Genomic DNA, 20,933 nt, shown 5'->3' on the forward strand with positions numbered 1-20,933 from the left:
CTGCAGGTCAGCATGGCAGCAAAGCTACCATGATTGTTTTCAGGTAGAGTTGACAGGTCTTGGGATGCAGGGAATCATAGAGTTGGAAGGGACCTCTAGGGTCATCTAGTCCAACCCCCTGCACCATGCAGGAAACTCACAAACACCTCCCCCTAAATTCACAGGATCTTCATTGCTGTCAGATGGCCATCTAGCCTCTGTTTAAAAACCTCCAAGGAAGGAGAGCCCACCACCTCCCGAGGAAGAAGCCTGTTCCACTGAGGAATCGCTCTAACGGTCAGGAAGTTCTTCCTAATGTCCAGCCGGACTTTTAATTTCAACCCATTGGTTCTGGTCCTACCTTCCGGAAAACAATTCCACACCATCCTCTATATGACAGCCCTTCAAGTACTTGTAGATGGTGATCCTATCGCCTCTCAGCCACCTCCTCTCCAGGCTAAACATCCCCAGCTCCTTCAACCTTTCCTCATAGGTCTTGGTCTCCAGACCCCTCACCATCTTCATCGCCCTCTTCTGGACCCATTCCAGCTTGTCTATAGCCTTCTTAAAATGTGGTGCCCAAAACTGAACACAATACTCCAGGCGAGGTCTTACCAGAGCAGAGTAAATAGATTGTGAATTAGGGGAAGTACCTTGCAGAGCCTTGTAAGATGCAGTGATGGAAAGAGAAATAGCTCTTGGGGAGGGGCATTTGAAGGCACCTGTCCTCTCAAGAAAAGAGCCAGTTTGTATGCCTGGTGCTTCAGGAGGAGCCTGATGGAAGTGGGAAGACGTGAGCAAGGCACAGCGAATAATGCATGTCCTTTAGCCAAGCCTCACATGTTCTGCTTTGATCCTGGGCTCCCACCCAAAGATTCTCCTCCTTCCTCAAAAACAAGGTTTAAAACCCTGAAGTCAGGTCTGATCCTGAGAGCTGGATGCTCTAAGAACATAATAAGAGCCCTGCTGGATCAGACCAGTGGTCCATCAAGTCCAGCAATCTATCTCATGCAATAGACAGACAATTGCTCTGGAAGCCCAACGAACAGGACATAAGAGACCGAGGCCTTCGCCTCTGATGTTGTATCCTGGCATTGGTTTAGAGTCTCATTGCCTCTGGGCGTGCAGGTTCCCTTTAGACGCCATGGCTAGTAGCCACTGACGAACCTTTCCTCCATAAGGATATGTCTTTCTACTTGAAGGTGACATGGCTTTTGGGGTCTGGACCATCAAAAGGTATCAGAAACAGCAAACACAGACTCAACACAGAAATTATCCTATTATTATTATCAAGGCTTTTTTGTAGAGAAAGCCCAGCAGGAACTCATTTGCATATTAGGCCACACCCCCTGACATCACCATTGTTTCACATAGGATTTTGTAGAGAAAGCCCCACAGGGATTTATTTGCACATTAGGCCACACCCCCTGACAGCACCGTTGTTTCACATAGGGCTTTTTGTAGAGAAAGCCCAGCAGGAACTTATTTGCATATTAGGCCACACACCCTGACATCACCATTGTTTCAAATGGGGCTTTTGGGGAAGAGGAAGCTCAGCATGGATTCATTTGCATATTAGGCCACACCCCCTGACATCACCATTGTTTTTCATCGAGAAAGCTCAGCAGGGACTTGTTTGCATATTAGGCCACACCCCGACATCACTGTTGTTTCACATCGGAGTTTTCTGTAGAAGAAGCCCAGCAGGGATCCGTTTGCATATTAGGCCACACCCCCTGACATCACCATTGTTTCACATAGGGCTTTTTTTTGGAGAAAGCTCAGCAAGGAATCATTTGCATATTAGGCCACACCCCCTGATGTCAAGCCAGGTGGAACTGTGTTCCCGGTAAAAAAAAAGCCTTGATCTTTATCGAACAGTCATCATGTATTCTTTATTCAACATAGAAAAAAGTTAGTACAAACCCAATTAAATTTTATACAAAGCACCACAAGGGGAAGGGAGGAGACCACACTGAAGTGTCTCTTGCATTTCTGTTAAAAAGAGTATGTCAAAAATGGCACCAAGGAGCAGCTACATAGACGGGCATACCAAACAGGCCACGGGGCCCAGTGAGATTGTATAAATATATATTGTGTGTTTTCATTCAATGTGTCTCTTCCCCCTTCGACCAAGGCCTTGTGCGGCGGGGTGAACAATTCAGAAGCCCAACTGAAAACAAACATCTCTGTCTGAGACAATCGAAAAGGGAAGAAGGAAAACATCCAGGGAGAGTTTTCTGCCAGAGTGGCATAACATGGAGGCTAGCAGGTGTTTTTGTAAAGATTATGTGCATTCTTTGGGGGGCGGGATTTCGTAGGTGAGAGGTGGGAGCACCACAATAGAGATTAGGCGGCCCCTGGGAATTCCAAGGCTGGGCCAAAACTCTGCTCCGATTAAGGCCTACGCGATTTGTTTGGCTACCACTAGATGGCGGCAGCGACAGATGAGAGGGGGAAGGATTCTCCACCTCGGGGAACTTCGTCCCCTTCACCAGGAAGGCATATTCTCCTGTCATGAAACCACTTCTTAAGTTCCCCAAAGTCGAGGGAAACGAATGCCGATGCCTCCAAATGGTCTGCTGATGATCAAAATGGGATTTTCAAGGGGTTTAAAACCACCCAATTTTAAAAGATAGTGCTGGCAGGGGAGCCATGTTGGTCTGTAGCAGGGCTAGATTCAAGTGTAGTAGAACCTGAGAGACCAACAGGATTTCCGGGGTCTGAGCTTCTGAGAATCAAAGCGCACTTCCTCAGATATCCAGGATCGACATATCACCTTCCCAGAGACTTCTGCCTCCCTTCCCACCCTGAAGTAAATCTGGGAAGACTGCAGATATATACCCCGCCATTTTCACTGAATCGGAGACTCAAAGCGGCTTACAATCTCTATCTTCTTCTCCCACAACAGACACCCTGTGAGGCAGGCGGGGCTGAGAGAGCTCTCCCAGAAGCTGTCCTTTCAAGGACAACTTTTGTGAGAGCCATGGCTGACCCGAGGCCATCCCAGCAGGTGCAAGTGGAGGAGTGGGGAATCAAACCCGGTTCTCCCAGATAAGAGTCCGCACACTTCACCACTACACCAAGCTGGCTCTCGATTAGAGTTATGGCTGACCCAAGGCCATTCCAGCAGCTGCAAGTGGAGGAGTGGGGAATCAAACCCGGTTCTCCCAGAAGTGAGCTACAGCTGACCCAAGGTCATTCCAGCAGCTGCAAGTGGAGGAGCGGGGAATCCAACCTGGTTCTCCCAGATAAGAGAGTTATGGCTGACCCAAGGCCATTCCAGCAGGTGCAAGGGGAGGAGTAGGGAATCAAACCTGGTTCTCCCAGATAAGAGTCCGCACACTTCACCACTACACCAAACTGGCTCTCTATTAGAGCTATGGCTGACCCAAGGCCATTCCACCAGCTGCAAGTGGAGGAGTGGGGAATCAAACCTGGTTCTCCCAGATAAGAGTCCGCACACTTAATCACTACGCCAAACTGGCTCTCCTGCTGCAAGGGATGACCAGCATCATTTGACCAACAGGCAGCCGACATTGCCGTTCACCCCGCGGCCAGTACACCAGACTCAGCACCGTGAATAGCCAAAAATGCTGCCGTTACTACCTAACACCACCTGGGAGCTTTGTTTCAGCGGCCAGATGACCAGGGCATTTTTTTTCATAGCAGGAACTCCTTTGCATATTAGGCCACACCTCCCTGATGTAGCCAATCCTCCTGGAACTTACAGTAGGCCCTGCAAGAAGAGCCCTGTAAGCTCTTGGAGGACTGGCTAAGTCAGGGAGGTGTGCCCTAGTATGCAAAGGAGACCTTGCTACAAAAAGAGCCCCGCAGATGACAACTCGGGAGGAATTCTGGTCCTCTAGACCCCACCGAAGGCAAAGCTGTGTTTCTGCCAACCAAGGCGGTCCACTGCCATTCAACACGTGTCTGTTTCCATTCCTTGGGATCGTCCGGTTTTGTTGTTGTTTTCTTGCTGTTGTGACCCACCCGGAGCCCGCGTGGGTGGGAAGGCAAGATACAAATCTCATTAAACGAATAAATAAATACAAGGAAGAGGAAGGCAGCTTTGACTCTCGAAAAATTATCTCCCGAAAGTCTTGGCTGCTCTCTAAGGTGCTGCTGCGACTCGAATCTAATTCCTCAGCCTCGGAAGGCTCCGAGACGCTCCACAGACCGGTCTGTGAAATCAGACTGTAGAGACGATGGCAGGGCTTTAAAAAAAAAAAAAATCAGGAGCTTCCTTTGCATATCAGGCCACACCCCCTGATGTAGCCAATCCTCCTGAAGCTTACAGCAGGCCCTGTACTAAGAGCTCTGTAAGCTCCAGGAGGATTGGCTACATCAGGGGTGTGTGGCCTAATACACAAAGGAGGTCCAGCTACAAAAAAAGCCATGGCTATAGGGTTGTCTGCCCCCAGGCCCCAGTGGGGGATCCCCTCTGCTGTGGACCGGCTGGCCAGCGGGGGAAAAACTCTCCTCTGAACAGGGATGTTGTGAGGGGGGCAGTCTGATTTTTGGGCAAACGCTATGGCTTAAGCCCAATTTTATCGTAGACTTTGCCCGAAAACCAGAGCGGCCCCCGCACGATGTCCCCGCCCACCCAAAACACCGTGCCAGACGGGCAAAGGGACCAGACAACCCTACACAGCAAGCTGCTGCCTCCCTTACCCAACGTCCTTGGAGCTCAAGAAGCTCATCTCTTACAGAACCATCCTGATCATTCCCTAAGCTGTCATAAAATTCCTCACGAGAGCTCAAGAGCTTTCCGTTCCCGCTCCACCCCATCCCGACGTTTTGCTCGTGTCTCAGCTTTCCAGTCATCGCCTTTGCTGTCGTAACAGCAGTCAACGGCTGAAGGGAGTCCTTCAAAACTCACACCTCTGAAAATCTCGTTGGTCTCTGAAGGTGCTCCTAAACGCGAAGGCTAGGCTCTCTTCTACCACACCCGAGCCGCATTCTGAACGATTAACCGTCTCCCATTGGTGCTCGGACGTTACATACTGCGCTCCTTCAGCCAATCACTGAACGGGAAATAGAACTCTCACGAAGGGGAAGGAAAGGTCCAGCATTCCGTTTGCCTTCGATCTAAACTGCCCCGTCATCTAAGATGCAACCGAAGGTGGGGTCAACCAGAAGGACAAACCGCGCGTTTCTCCTCCAGCTTCATAAGCCAGACAGGCTGGGCCGGTGGGATCAAAGATGTCTCCTCCTACGGGGATGACAATCAACCTTACGTCTCATCATAATGGACGAAGACTCGCTCCTGATCAAGGTTCTCTCTAAGCCGTGGAGTCTCGTGAGCAAAATTCTACTTTGTGAGCTACTGGCGTTCAAGTTCCGCGCTACTGCCTAAATTAAGTGTGCTGATTTTTCCTGAGCTAAGACAAAAATGTGTGAGCCGGAGGCCAATCTCTGCGCGAGCTCACACTGACTCAGCTTAGAGGGAACTCCGCTCCTGACCCAGGGTTGCTATCGCGAAGTAAAGGCAACAGCGGAGACTTTCCAGCATGGAAATACAGTGGATGGAGAGGAAAGAATTTGGACTAGAAGAGAGAGGCACTGATTTTAGGAGGCGCTCTTAAGTAATTCAGGTTCCACAGAGAATTGATAAGAAAAATAAAGTTGGAACTTCGATTAACCCAAAGCAGGTGGCCTGCAACCTTTAAGGAGAGTGGAAGGTTCCTGGACAAGGGAAGGGAGGGGGACGGGACAGACGTCTTCCAAGACCAACTCGTGACCAGCTCAAGCAGACCTGAAGTCGCCACTCCTTGGGGTGCACGAAGGGAGAGGGGGGTCTCGGGCGTGCCCCAGTGACCGGGCGGAGAGCTAGCAGCAGGTGAGTTTCTTTCCTCCTCCAGCTTCTGTGCCATCAGTCGACGGAGTCGCAGATCTCATCCACAGCGGCGTTAAAGGCATGGGGTTGGTCGGCGTAGACATGGTGGGAGGCGCCGGGGATAGCCTGAGGAGAAAGCAAGCAGGGAGTTGGGGTCAAAGGTTGCCACAAAGGCTGTTGGGTTAGTGGGGTATCTTATCAGACTTAAAGAAGAGTTGGGTTTGTACCCCACTTTTCCACTACCTGAGCGGCCCCGTAGCTCACGCCCTGAGTTCAATCCCAGCGAAAGCTGGATTCAGGTAGCTGGCCCGAGCTTGACTCAGCCTTCTATCCTTCCGAGGTCGGTCAAATGAGGACCCAGCTTGCTGGGGGGAAAGTGTAAAAGACTGGGGAAGGCAATGGCAAACCACCCCGTAAAAAGTCTGCCGTGAAAACGTTGTGAAAGCAACGTCACCCCAGAGTCGGAAACGACTGGTGCTTGCACAGGGGACCTTTCCTTTCCTCTACCTGAAGGAGTTTTGGAGTAGCTTAAAATCACTTTCCCTTCCTCTCTCCACAACAGAAACCCTGTGAAAGGTGGGGCGGAAAGAGCTGTGATTGATCCAAGGTCACCCAACTGGCTGCATGCAGAGCAGCAGCAAGGAATCAAACACGGCTGTCCAAATTAGAGTCCGTCACTCTTAACCTTCACACCAAGCTGGCATAAACACGCTGTTGGATGAGGCTACCCTTGACAGCCACGCCTTCCTCAGGTTTCTATTTTCTTACTCTTTCTACCCCCTACACAGCTTCTTGGGGAACACGGCCAGACTCTGAATGGACCAAACTTCTGCACCACAGAAAAGAGGAAATCTGAAGCCCTGAGGATTATGAGGACTAGAAACCTGATCTTTGGAAAACACAACTGTTGGGATTCCCAGTGGGCAAGATTTTCTGCCAGACCCCAAAGTCCACCTTTTGGCAGTTGGTAGAGATCAACGGACGGCATAATTCACAAGGCTTTTGCATCTGCTTAGAGAAGAGGTACAAGAGTGGCTTGCTCAGGTAGAGCCGAGAATTAACTTTGAACTAATGCAGATGAGTTTATTAGGGAATGAAAAAATAGGGAAGAATAATCAAGATTTACTAAAAGCAATGATATCAGCGGGTAAAGCGGTAATAGCGGCAGGATGGAAGGATAAAAGTAAATGGAAGGAAGGAAGGAACTTGGCATAACTATCTCTTTGATTTTGTCCAGTCAGATATAGCTGCTATAATGTCGCAAGAAGAACCATGGGGAGAAAGAAGATCAAGAATTAAAGAAAAGCGGCAGACCTATCTGAAATGGGCGAAGGAAGAAAGGAGAGTGGACATTCAGTGAAAGCTCCAAGTCTTTTGTCCCTGGCTGGAAGAAGAAAAGGATGTATAGACTAAGGGGAGTGGGTTGGGGGAAAATGTAAAAGGGATATTAGAAACCATGTAGAGAAACGGATAATGTATAATAATAATAAAAATATACATTGGGGGAAAAAAAAGACTGGCTTGCTCAAAAGCTATACACTTAAGTGACATTGAGAGTGTTTTGCTGTCAATCAGGAACGGCTTACCTCCTATTGCAGAGAGCACGTAGCCAGCAAAATCCAGAAGGCTCGTGCAACTGGTAAGAGAAGAGGTTCAGGACTGGCTTGCTCTTACATTAATATATGAAATGAGAGCATTTTGCCATCAAAAGGAATGGCTTGCTCCCGATAGAGATATTGTAGAGAGCATTTGGCTGGCAAAAACTAGAAGGCTTTTGCATCTGGTTAGACAAGAAGTTCAGGACTGGCTTAAGCTCCTGAATTACACCATGCGCTTTGATTGGGCCAGGACTGCAGCATCTGGTACTTTGCATTTTAAAGCTGAGCACCAGCTTCAGTGCACTACACATAACTTTTGGCACAGAGGCTCTGACTTTACGCCTACCTTGATCAATTCTGGACCATGTGGCATACAAAAAGACATTGGATGCAATATGTATCGCCTTGATTAGGACATCAGGCTGTAGAGTAAGAGGCCTCAAGAATATCTTTTTTGTCACTCCATTAAATCTCCTTGTGGTCCAGCACTGTTCTATTGTTTTATTGTATTCTGTATTATGAGCCAATATGTGTACTTACTTTTCTGAACTCTGAAGAAGAAAACGACATTGGATTTATATCCCGCCCTCCACTCCAAATCTCAGAGCGGCTCACAATCTCCTTTATCTTCCTCCCCTACAACAGGCACCCTGTGAGGTGGGTGGGGCTGGAGAGGGCTCTCACAGCAGCTGCCCTATCAAGGACAGAGTCTCATAACCGCTCACAATCTACTTTACCTTCCTCCCCCACAACAGACACCCTGTGAGGTGGGTGGGGCTGGAGAGGGCTCTCACAGCAGCTTCCCATTCAAGGACAGAGTGTCAGAATGGCTCACAATCTCCTTTATCTTCCTCCCCCGCAACAGACACCCTGTGAGGTGGGTGGGGCTGGAGAGGGCTCTCACAGCAGCTGCCCTTTCAAGGACAGAGTCTCAGAGTGGCTCGCAATCTCCTTTATCTTCCTCCCCCACAACAGACACCCTGTGAGGTGGGTGGTGCTGAGAGGGCTCTCACAGTAGGTGCCCTTTCAAGGACAACCTCTACCAGAGCTCTGGGTGACCCAAGGCCAGTCTAGGTCGAAATGTGTCAGGTCAAGTTAACTTAAGTGGGTTCCCATTATGGTTTTATGGCTGTACAAAGGATAGAAGCTAATGATGGGCCCCTCGATGGTTTTGGCTTTCTATAATAAATGCATGTATGTTTGCTTATGATTTATTATACAGTTTTCTTTTAATGTCTGACCCTTTAATTGCATATTAACCTTTTAGGTTTCTTACTTGAGCTCCTAATATAAATATAAACACTTAAGCGGTACTGAGAGGACGAGAGATCTGGAAGAAAATAAAGATGTCGCAGAGAGCATTAAACACTGAGACCGATTTCCCACTAACCTTACCTCACTCTCACTCTCCTCTTCTCAGTGGGGCTTCACACTATCTGCCCTGGGGCTGCAGCTCATCTGCCTCTTTTGCGCAGCAAACAAAATCCTCCAAAAACCGGTTTCTGTTTGCTGCGTGAAAAAGGCGAAGCTAGTTGCAGTCCTGGGGCAGATAGTGTGAAATCCGATGCAAGCCCTATGGAGAAGAGGAGCGTGAGAGCGGCCTAAGGCTAGTGGGGAATCGGTCTGAATTGCAACAAGAGGCAGAGAACCCTGAAGGAAACAGGAACACTCCTGAGGAAGTTTTTTTTTTTTTACAAAATGAGCTAATATTCGGGTGCTCACGGGATGGACCTTTCTTGTAATATCGTAATATGAACATATATATGAACATATGAAGCTGCCTTATACTTAATCAGACCTTTGGTCTATCAAAGTCAGTATTGTCTTCTCAGACTGGCAGCAGCTCTCCATGGTCTCAAGCTGAGGTTTTTCACACCTATTTCCCTGGACCCTTTTTTGGAGATGCCGGGGATTGAACCTGGGACCTTCTGCTTCCCAAGCAGATGCTCTTCCAATGAGCCACCGTCCCTCACCTGACTGGCAGCGGATCTCCAGGGTCTCAAGCTGAGGTTTTTTACGCCTATTTCCCTGGACCCTTTTTTGGAGATGCCGGGGATTGAACCTGGGACCTTCTGCTTCCCAAGCAGATGCTCTTCCACTGAGCCACCGTCATTCCCCAATGTAATGTACAAAAAGATTTGATGACTCTAAAAAGTTTTACTCAACATTGTTAGCCAGTACATCACAGTGTTTTTTTTTTGGGGGGGGGGGGGTTGTATCGCTTGTCCCTGAACACTCAGCGAGTCAACAGACTTTACCAGGCCCCCCTTCCCCGGTGCCGAAGCTCTTACCATGTCGTAGACGTAGCTCCCTGGCCGCAGGCGCTTGACCTTCTCCCCGGTGCTGGTGTCAATCCAGGAGTTGGCACCGTAGATGAGGGTGATGGGCAAGTCACGCCGCACCAGGTGGATGCGTTCCAGCATGGGCCGCCGGGCCCACCCGAATGCCTCCATCATGGCCTTGAACCCCGCCTCGCCACTGGTGATGGTGGGGACGTAAAGAAAGGAGACGGCTGTTAACGGTTACAGGGGGAAAGGAACCCTCCCAGCCCATCATGTCCACTTCGACAAGCACAGCTGCATAGATCTTGGGAAGCCGGGCAAAGTTCATATGAACATGAACATATATGAAGCTGCCTTATACTGAATCCGACCCTGGGTCCATCAAAGTCAGTGTTGTCTACTCAGACTGACAGCGGCTCTCCAGGGTTTCAAGCTAAGGTTTTTCACACCTATCTGCCTGGGCTCTTTTTAGCTGGAGATGCCGGGGATTGAACCTGGGACCTTCTGCTTCCCAAGCAGATGCTCTACCACTGAGCCACCGTCCCTCACCTGACTGGCAGCGGCATTCCAGGGTCTCAAGCTGAGGCTTTTCACACCTACTTGCCTGGACCCTTTTTAGCTGGAGATGCCGGGGCCTTCTGCTTCCCAAGCAGATGCTCTACCACTGAGCCACTGTCCCTCACAAACTCCCAAACGTCCCTCCCTCATTCCAACTTCTTCAGCTTCCACCGGTTCTGGCTGGACAGGGCCCAAGCTCTGGGAGAAGCGATGGGCAAACTGGCTTTCTGGAGAGCTAGTCTGTCGCTAAGGGAACCAAAATGTGCCCTGTAGCAAACAGCAAGAAAACTGAAGGACAAGGTTCGAGTCCAGCGGCACCTTGAAGATCGACAACGTTTTATTCAAGGTGCAAGCTTTTGTGTGCATGCACGCGTCTTCCAGTGCAGACAAAAAGCTTATGCCTTGAATTAAACTTTGTTGGTCTTAAGAAGAAAAAGATATCGAATGTATACCCTGCCCTTCACTCTGAATCTCAGAGGGTCTTACAATCTCCTTTACCTTCCTCCCCCACAACCGACACCCTGTGAGGTGGGTGGGGCTGAGAGAGCTCTCCCAAAAGTTGCCCTTTCAAGGACAGCTCTGTAAGAGCTCTGGCTGACCCAAGGCCCTCCCAGCAGCTGCAAATGGAGGAGTGGGGAATCCAACCCGGTTCTCCCAGATAAGAGAGCTCTGGCTGACCCAAGGCCATTCCAGCAGGTGCAAGTGGAGGAGTGGGGAATCCAACCCGGTTCTCCCAGATAAGAGAGCTCTGGCTGACCCAAGGCCATTCCAGCAGGTGCAAGTGGAGGAGTGGGGAATCCAACCCGGCTCTCCCAGATAAGAGAGCTCTGGCTGACCCAAGGCCATTCCAGCAAGTGGAGGAGTGGGGAATCAAACCCGGTTCTCCCAGATAAGAGTCCACGTACTTCACTGCTACACCAAACTGCTGCCACTGGACTCAAACTTTGTTCTTCAGATCAGCACGGCTACCCACCTGTGTCTATCCATCTGAAAACTCCAAATTGTAGCAAGAAAGAAAAGCAGTCAGAGACTAGGAACACTCTCACCTGGGCGTCTGGGCATTGCAGTGGTAGATGTATTCCGAGATGGTATCGTCATCGAAGAAATCTGCAAACTTCTGCTTAAAGTCTGGACGGAAGCGCTGCACTAGCCCTGGGCCTGGAGGGAAGGAGGAATACAGCAGGTGGTTTCACGCTAAGCTATTCCTCAAACTTGAAAACAATTGAAACCCTAAGAGATCAATAAACAACGTCATCATTTGAAAGAGTCAGGAGAATTAATTGTCTATCTGCGGGATCGCCTTTCTCCGCATATTCCCCAGAGAGCACTGCCTTCAGGGACGAAAAATCTATTGTCCATCCCTGGACCAAAAGAAGCCAGGTTGCGTACGACACGAGCCAGGGCCTTCTCAGTGGCAGCGCCAGAACTCTGGAACGCTCTCCCGGAGGCCATAAGGGCCCTGTGGGATTTGTCTACATTCTGCAGGGCCTGTAAGACCGAATTGTTCCGACAGGCCTTCGACATTTAACCGAGAGAGAGCTGCCACTGGACATTATATAGAGCTCCATGCAGAGTACCGATGGTCACCATTGAACTTTCAGAACCGCTATACTGTACTGTATTAATACAGCACCATGAAATGTTTTAAGTAATTTAAATATGTAATTATGTTTTATCTGGTTTTTTTGGTTTTTAATGGAATTAATGTGATGTTGTGAGCCGCCCTGAGTCCGCTTGCGGAGAGGGTGGGATATAAGCTTAACGTAATAAATAAATAATAAATAATGATAAATTAGGAATTGTTAGGAAGCGTGGAATACTGATGCTAGTTGAGCACCGGATAAAGCAGGGGAAGTTAGAAAGAGGGGTGGGGGCAGGGGGAACCAGAGGCATTTCTGGTTCAAGCCCTAAGGAACTTATAGTATCTTGGAACAACCTGAGACACAGATTCTCCCTGGCTTATCAACAGCAGCTAAAATGGCTCTAGTTTTTGACAGGAAGAAATCTGTTTCCCTTCCTTTTCTCAAGACTGGGGTTATTAGGCAGGGCCGGCCCTGGCACTAAGCAAACTAGGTGATTGCCTAGGGCGCCAGTCTTCTGGGGGCGCCCAATTTGGTGTCCCCATGTGACTTGTTGATGCTATCAGTGCGGGGTGGGGGGACCAGAAGGGTGCCAGACAGTCTAAAGCCAGCCCTGTTGTTAGGTTCTTCCATCAAAAGTACTGCATTATGTACAAAATCTAAGTTTTTGTAGAAAGAACGTGGCAGGAACTCATTTGCATATTAGGCCACACACCCCTGATGCCCAACCAGCCGGAACGGCGTTCGTGCTAAAAAAAAAATACATAAAAAAGCCTTGGTTCTGGATAAAATAAGTTCAGCACCCATGCAGGAAACAGAACAAGAACAGTAACTTTCATTAGGGTTACTATACGTCAAAAAGCAAAAAAGAGGACGTCTTTTCTGACTGACTGCTTCAAACAAGCGATCCCTATGACAAATCTCATTTTAAATACCCCTTTTATTTAAGCTGCAATCGTTGCTGCTAACTAGGAATACCCCTAGCTTTCCGACTGCAAAGGAGGACATTTTTATCTTTTGAAAGAGCCCAAAAGAGGGCAGACACCAAAAAAAAGTCCATGTCTCCTAAAAAGAGGATATCTAGTAAACCAACTTTTATATGTACCCAGAGATAGAGGAATAAGGTGGTTTGGAAAAGAGGACAGAAACTATTTTGAGGTATAACATGACCTTACTGGGCCCGTTCACTTGTAAAGTTACAGTTGACCCTTTAGGACAGGGGCGGCCAACGGTAGTTCTCCAGGTGTTTTTTTGCCTACAACTCCCATCAGTCCCAGCCATTGGCCATCCTGGCTGGGGCTGACGGGAGTTGTAGGCAAAAAAAAAATCTGGAGAGCTACCGTTGGCCACCCCTGCTTTAGGAGAATAGAGAGCACCTAGCAGCCAGGTTTGTATCCCTGAGGTGAATCCTCGTCTTCCTTCAACCACGGGATTCTCACAGTGTAAATATGAGCTCCCTTCAGAAACCATTAAAAAGCCACTAGTTTTCCTCAGAAACAGTAAGAATGCAATGCTCAGCCAAAAATGAGAGATGATTTTACGACTGCAGAATCCAGTCCCTGCCTTTCCTTCTCCCCAGCCCTCCCCCCAGCCCACCATTCGCCCTTCTTGTCAGCTCCACTCACCCCACGGTCCAGCGGCTCGCAACACAGCCAGAGGGTTGGAGCGCCCCAATACCGTCGCCACGGCCTTAATCCAAGCAGGGGCGCTGCGCACCTGATTTGGGTCCGTCGGCCGCACTGGGAAGCCCCAGGGGTCCACGAGGATGAGGTGTTTCACCCTGGGTTGGAAGAGGAACAAAAGGACAAATCGAGACTACACGCCGTCGACAAGGAAATTAACTTTGGGGTGTTTTCAATGCAGTCTTTCAATCCACTCCTCACCGACTGTTTGCAAGTAGATTTTGCCATCGCACACGGTAACAATCCAGTCACAAAGCGGATGGGAAATGCGTCATTGCCTTCTTCCGTAAAGACTAACAAAATCTGTGGTAGGATAGGAGCTTTTGCGAAACAGAAGCCTGAAGAAACAAGCAGTGGCTCACAAAAGCTCATACCCTACCATGAATTTTGTTAGTCTTTAAGGTGATACTAGACTCTTGCTCTTCTCTACTGTTCAGACAGACCAACACAGCAACCCATCTTGATCTTCCTGAAATGCTAGTTTTCTACACTGCAGGAAAGATGGGGGGGGGTGTTCTTGGGGAGTGTTCTTAACCCAGAGAGCCAGTTTGGTGTTGTGGTTAAGTGCGCGGACTCTTATCTGGAAGAACCGGGTTTGATTCCCCGCTCCTCCACTTGCAGCTGCTGGAATGGCCTTGGGTCAGGCATAGCTCTGGCAGAGGTTGTCCTTGAAAGGGCAGCTTCTGTCAGAGCTCTCTCCGCCCCACCCACCTCACAAGGTGTCTGTTGTTGGGGGAAGGAGATAAAGGAGATTGCGAGCCGCTCCCTCTGATTCAGAGAGAAGGGCAGGGTAGAGATCTGCAATTCTTCTTCTTCAACGCGGTCGAGTTGTTAGTGCATCAGACTGGGATCTGGGGAAGTTATTTATAGTCCCGCTTTCTTGTAGGGAGAAGGATAGAATCAGAGAATTGCACAGTTGGAAGGGGCCACAGAGCCAGTTTGGTGTGGTGGTGAAGTGCGTGGACTCTTATCTGGGAGAACCGGGTTTGATTCCCCACTCCTCCACTTGCACCGGCTGGAATGGCCTTGGGTCAGCCATAGCTCTGGCAGAGGTTGTCCTTGAAAGGACAGCTGCTGTGAGAGCCCTCTCCAGCCCCACCCACCTCACAGGGTGTCTGTTGTGGGGGAGGAAGGTAAAGGAGATTCTGAACCGCCCTGAGACTCTTCGGAGTGGAGGGTGGGATATAAATCCAATATCTTCATCTACCTCACAGGGTGTCTGTTGTGGGGGAGGAAGGGAAAGGAGATTGTGAGCTGCTCTGAGACTCTTCGGAGTGGAGGGTGGGATATAAATCCAATATCTTCATCTACCTCACAGGGTGTCTGTTGTGGGGGAGGAAGGTAAAGGAGATTGTGAGCCGCTCTGAGACTCTTCGGAGTGGAGGGTGGGATATAAATCCAATATCTTCATCTACCTCACAGGGTGTCTGTTGTGGGGGAGGAAGGGAAAGGAGATTGTGAGCTGCTCTGAGACTCTTCGGAGTGTAGGGTGGGATATAAATCCAATATCTTCATCTACCTCATAGGGTGTCTGTTGTGGGGGAGGAAGGGAAAGGAGATTGTGAGCCGCTCTGAGACTCTTTGGAGTGGAGGGCGGGATATAAATCCAATATCTTCTTCATCTTCTTCACTCTCTCTGCAACTGAACAACTCAAGAGCTGCTGATAAATTACGCTTCACTGGATTGAGTGCATAACATATATATATTTGGTCACCTCTCTGGATGCCAGATAGCACTCACCTCTCTGGGTACTGCAAGCTGTAGGAGGTCGCCAGGTAGCCCCCAAGACTGTGGCCCAGCAGGATCATGCTGGGAATGCCCATCTCCCGGCGCCAGGCCTCAATGGAGCTCACAAACTCCTCTTCGGCCCCCTGGGCGTCGTGGGGGAAGGGGGGTCGGGAGCTCCGCCCAAAGCCGAGGAGGTCAAAAGCGTGGAGGGGGCGGCGGGTGCTCAGCGAGTCCAGGTTGAGGACCCAGAGCCCCACACCCCCACCGAAGCCGTGCACCAACACCAGGGGGGTGCGCCCCCTGCCCCGTTCTGGGGACAACGATACAGTCCAGATCTTGTTATGGTTGGGGAGGGAGATGTATCGAGCCGCAAATCGGTTCTGGAGGCCTGCAGGAGGAGGGACGGAAAAGACGCAAAAATAAGAGGAACGCTTACAGGGGTCGGAATGCTTCATTTTGGCCACTCAAGGAGAAGAGGAACAAACGGGTCACTTCACATACATCCCTGTAAGATCAAAAACATTTTTTTCGGGGGAGGGGGGCGGGGAATCGGGATAAAGAAACTGAGCAACAGGAAAACCCACTATGTCAACGCAACAGCGAGACTCGACTGTGTCAGCTGCCCATCTGTAATCTAGCTTATTGGTCAGTCACAGGATAATGTATGCAAAGCTCCCGACAAAGATTCGGGCCCTTCCGGATTTGTTACCGTTCCGGATGGCCTGTAAAACGGAGCTATTCTGTCAGGTCTGTGGTTGAGGCAAGCGGACGTCCTCACCCTGCTACACCATGCCACTGGCCTCCCAGCAATGATTGCCACTTCATTTGGGGCCAATACTGTTGACATTTTAGGGCAACTTAGGCTGCCCATGATAATTACGCCCCAAGTGCTTATACCGGGGATGGCCAACGGTAGCTCTCCAGATGTTTTTTACAACTCCCATCAGCCCCAGCCATTGGTCATGCTAGCTGGGGCTGATGGGAGTTGTAGGCAAAAAAACATCTGGAGAGCTACCGTTGACCACCCCTGGCTTATACCATCCATGCTGTCTTAAACGATTAACTTTACGTATCGGTTCAATTGTTTTACCTAACTTGATGTTTTATTGTTGGTCTTAATGTTTTAGCTTGTTGGAAACCTCCCTAAGCCCTTCACGGGAAAGGGCAGGCTATAAATATACAAAATGAATAAATAAAAGATACACCTCCCTTTCTACCTCCATGCCAGCCTCCCATTGGGTGGCTAGTTCCTGTTTAAAAAGGAAACCACTGGGTAATTAATGGTCGGTTTGGAACAGAGGGCAAGCCCCGCTTACCACCACCACACCCAAACAAATACACTTTGGGCTGCCAAGCCCCTGGTAGGAGAGAGGGATTCCCCACCTGCAGATCCCCATTTTACCATAAAGCTTCTGACACTTCCTAGAGCTACCTTTTGTCACTTCCAGGCAACTCTAGGAATCACTCAGAACTCTACGGTAAGAAATTCCTGTATGTTCCTTGTTTTTTGTTTTTGTTTTTTAAAAATTCCCTGGGACATTTCGCCCCCCTTCATCAGTTAACAAGCATTACTTACACTGCAAGATTCGAGCTTCCACATTCTTCAGGTGGGACATGGAGGTAGGACGCCAAGCAGGGAGCCAGCCCCCCAGCCAGCCGTGGGACCTGTAGGAGGGGACAGGGGAGAACATGGGTGGCCAATCAGGATGAAAAGGTTCATGGAGGAAAAAGAAACAAGCAAGAAGAGGTCATCCGGAGAGAGTGGGAAAAGAGGCCCTGATTACTTAAGGGCTCATTTCCAATCGGGGTACATGCCCAGTCAACAGTTGCAAGGTCATCATTAACGGTCAGCAAATACGGAAGTCATTTAGAATCTGCTGCCCATGTACGGAGTGGAGACTCCTATACCCTGACGGTAAGTTTTACATTCACTTGGAAGGCAACGTTTTAAAGTGACCCAGCAGGTATTCCAAGCTGCCATGGTCTTGACAACTTCTAGAGACCTTGCTTCTTAAAAGCCGGAGTACGAACTGTGGACCACAAAGATTTAAGGCTTTAGCCATGCACTTTTGGGGCCCTCTCAGAGAAACCAATTCTCAGACAGGGACACCAGCCAATCTTATATAGCTGTTATAAAGATAGTTCTGATTGTATATGCAACACGTTTGGGACTATCAAAGGTTGGGATCCAGTGTTCCCTCTAAGATGAGTTAGTGTGCGCTGGCTCACAGATTTTTAGCCTCCAGCTTACACATTTTTGTTTTAGCTCAGGAAAAATGGCCCCGGAGCACACTAATTTATGCAGCAGCTCACAACTTTAATGCCAGATGCTCACAAAGTAGAATTTTTGCTCACAAGACTCCACAGCTTAGAGGGAACATTTGTCTGGACCTTAACCCTTTATTCTGTTTCTGCATCCCAGAGAGCATTTCTTCAGTGCTACGTGCTTTCTGAGGATTGCAATACAACATGCAATAAGCGTCTAGAGCCAGAGGTCAATATTGCACAGGAAAGGATGCACACTGGAAGACACCTTATGGAAACTGGAGGAAAGATGAGGATCCCAGCCAAAGCATACTACTTGATCTGTCAAGAGACCAGATCATCCACAGAAGTAACCTGGACGTCTAAAAAAAATCTTTTCTCCAACTTTTCTCATTCTCCAACTCAATTCAGACAGTGCGTTGAAGAAGAAGATATTGGATTTATATCCCGCCCTCCACTCCGAAGAGTCTCAGAGCGGCTCACACTCTCCTTTACCTTCCTCCCACACAACAAACACCCTGTGAGGTAGATGAAGAGATTGGATATATATCCCACCCTCCACTCCGAAGAGTTTCAGAGCGGCTCACAATCTCCTTTCCCTTCCTCCCCCACAACAGACACCCTGTGAGGTAGATGAAGATATTGGATTTATATCCCGCCCTCCACTCCAAAGAGTCTCAGAGCGGCTCACAGTCTCCTTTGCCTTCCTCCCCCACAACAGTCACCCTGTTAAGTGGGTAGGGCTGGAGAGGGCTCTCACAGCAGCTGCCCTTTCAAAGACAACCTCTGCCAGAGCTACGGCTGACCCTTGGGTAGACCTCAAGCCACAGTTGACACTTCCTGGCATACCGACAAACCACGGGTTACCGCTGCATTGTCAGCTTTTCGTTTTCATCCACTCGTTATCACCACCTCTGGTTGAGAACAGCCTCGGGGGCACAGGCCACTGACTCTGGTTTGTCGACTCAGATTCCGGTTGGGTCACCAATAGGCCCGGTTAAAAAAATGCCCTTTCCCTTTAACTAGAGGCTTAATGTGTAGGCAGCTGAAAAGTTCATGGCATAGAGATAAATTAGATCACCTGGTAAACAACATGCCATTAAGTCTTTGTTAAACAGGTAGGGCAGTTTTTCTTGTTCTCTCTCCACGGCTAGCAGTGCCACCGTTGAATTGCTGGCTTCAAGCCTGTCTTTTTTGTGCGTTCGGTCTGGAAAGCAGCAGGGAATCTGTAACTCCCCTCGTTTACAAAGTGACACCAAGAAAGTTTGTTACACGCTAAGCATGGCAAGCAGTGTTTCTGTTTCCTTAGATGAAACAAGGCACACTGTCAAGGTTTCAGCTGCTTGCATCAGCTGCCCTCTGCTCCACAAAACCAGGAAACAAACAAAAGCTGTTTGGTGCGATCCGGTGACAAGGCCAAGTCGATTGCTGAGTCATTCTACCTTTCTGTAGTTCTGCTGAGTCACTTCCCAGGTTCCCTCCGCTCTTCACAGTTTTCAAGTTGGACTGCAAGAAGAGCTACCTTTCAGACAACTTCCCCTGATAATAACTAGCTGCCCTTCAGACAACTTCCCCTGATGCTCCCAAAACTTCCCCGGATACTAACTCCCACAGCCCACTGCATTGTTTTGCAATAACTTGCAGATAGTGTTTGGTTTTTTCTTTTATATTGCATAATTTTCCTGTTTCTCTTCCCCTCCAATCTTTCTCAGGTGTCTCATCCCTAGAAAACCCAGCAACCTACTGAAAGCCTCCAATTCTTCCATATCTGCACATAATGCTTTTCTCTTCTCACTGGAGCAGCCCCCCCCCCCCCGCTCTGAAATTTGAAGCAGAAGAGGACGTCCTTAGGCATGCTTAGAAATGAAACTCCCCCAGTGCTACTATGAAGGGGGATCTGTCAGCTGAACTTTACTCAGTGTGGCAAAGGAAGGGTACTTTGTCCATGCTCAGATGCACCATGATACACATCACAGCCCCCAGCCCAGCGAGCTTAGCACAAGGGACATTTGGAATCTGACAAAGGGTAACCCCTAATGGAAGACTGTGGATCTCTGAGGCTCCAACTCAACTATCTATACAACAATTGTAAGAGTCGGAGAGTATCTAAATATAAATTGGAAGGAAACACTGGGTATTCTACTGAATTCATGGCTTGACCTCGTGTACTGCAGCCTGAAGAAGGCAAATGAAAGAGAGAGCTACCTAGGCAATCCATTGCTGCTGCTGTAACATCAACCCTCTATTGTCGTTTTGCCAATGTTGTTAAAATCTGGCCTCTAGCGTGTCGTGTTTTTTTTATCAATAATATTGATAATAAATTGTTTGTTTCAAAATATAGAACAGCAAGCCAAGACTTGTATCAACAGTTGTTACTTTTATAGATTTTTTCCCCTTTTGTTACAATATCACTTTTCTGTAGAGCCATCTCTTCCTGCGTACTTCACTCAGTGGCAAAGGAAGGGTACTCTGCCCATGCTCAGATGCACCAGGACACACATCCCAGCCCCCAGCCCTAACACAAAAAGCAGTGTGAAACAGGCCAGAATTACACAGCCTAGCCCTAGATCAATGCACCCGCATAGTTTCCTTTGCACGCCCTGTTGCTATTTCCTGTTTTGTAGGAATAACTTGGAACTATCCTGACATCTCTTTCATTCTGTGCCCTCTCGCCTCTCTTTAGCCTTTCCTTCTCGTCGTAGGGGATTGCCCTGTTGTTCCGCACCGAACAAGAAAGCAGCTAGATTCACAAAGAGCGAAGGGGGAAATGTCTCTTCTTCCTCAACCACAACCACCACAACAAAGCGTCAGGCAAATGCATCTCCGTCCCACCCCAGTAGCAATCAAAGCCCGCAACGTGCAATCTTCTAGCTTTAAGAAGGGGGAGGGGGGACCAAAACACCTCCAAACTATAGGATGAAATAGCAGGCCAGCGTGATCCACCTGTAGGAGCAGGATCATGGAACGCCATGCAAAACAACAAGTCTCCTGCTCCTACAGGTGGGTCACGCTGGCCTGCCTATTTGCTCCCTTTCAGAGCAGATGGCAGCTCCATGATCCCCCCCCCCCCAAAAAAGAGATCCCTCCATGATCCCTCCCCTCCAAGCCAGACTCACGTCTGCTCAAGGTCTTCCTCCATAACTCTTCAAGAAGAAATGCATCACAGCTGGTCGAAGGAAGCGGCGCGGGACTTAGAGCTTGGGGGCGGGGCGAAGTGACAGAAAGGGGGCGTGGTTTACATTTTATGAATGGCTTGGGGGGCGGAGGCAAGGCTGCTTGTGTAACCCTCCTGCTGGGTTATGTAAGGGAAAGGGGGGGGAAAAGAGAGGGCGAGCCCAGAAGAGAGCGCTTTCCCCCAAGGCTCCCTCTTGCTCGCCGGATGAAAAAGAAAGGGAGGGCCTCTCTCCTCTCCCCGTCTCCC

At 49.2% G+C, this 20,933-nt stretch overlaps 1 protein-coding gene across 1 annotated transcript; it reads right to left on the minus strand.

Moving 5' to 3' along the window:
* Positions 1 to 5,555: 5,555 nt before the first annotated feature.
* On the minus strand, positions 5,556 to 20,694 carry ABHD4 (abhydrolase domain containing 4, N-acyl phospholipase B). Its single transcript, XM_060256378.1, has 7 exons — positions 20,629 to 20,694; positions 16,824 to 16,912; positions 15,260 to 15,635; positions 13,462 to 13,616; positions 11,303 to 11,414; positions 9,708 to 9,894; positions 5,556 to 5,944 (listed from the first exon to the last, which is right to left on the minus strand). Exons 1-7 carry the CDS (start codon positions 20,649 to 20,651, stop codon positions 5,855 to 5,857), a joined length of 1,032 nt encoding a protein of 343 aa, XP_060112361.1. The 5' UTR covers positions 20,652 to 20,694; the 3' UTR covers positions 5,556 to 5,854.
* Between the last annotated feature and the right edge of the window lie 239 nt (positions 20,695 to 20,933).

Source organism: Heteronotia binoei, chromosome 15, assembly GCF_032191835.1.
Source record: "Heteronotia binoei isolate CCM8104 ecotype False Entrance Well chromosome 15, APGP_CSIRO_Hbin_v1, whole genome shotgun sequence".
Classification (NCBI taxonomy): Eukaryota; Metazoa; Chordata; class Lepidosauria; order Squamata; family Gekkonidae; genus Heteronotia; species Heteronotia binoei.

Bases quoted from the DNA above. Each gene is read 5' to 3' on its own strand.
- ABHD4 (XM_060256378.1), bottom strand. From the start codon at position 20,651: ATGGAGGAAGACCTTGAGCAGAC. The intron at 9,895-11,302 runs GTGAGAGTGTTC...CACCATCACCAG, and splicing joins TGCAATGCCCAGACGCCCAG to TGGCGAGGCGGGGTTCAAGG. The intron at 5,945-9,707 runs GTAAGAGCTTCG...CTTTCTCCTCAG, and splicing joins GGAGCTACGTCTACGACATG to GCTATCCCCGGCGCCTCCCA.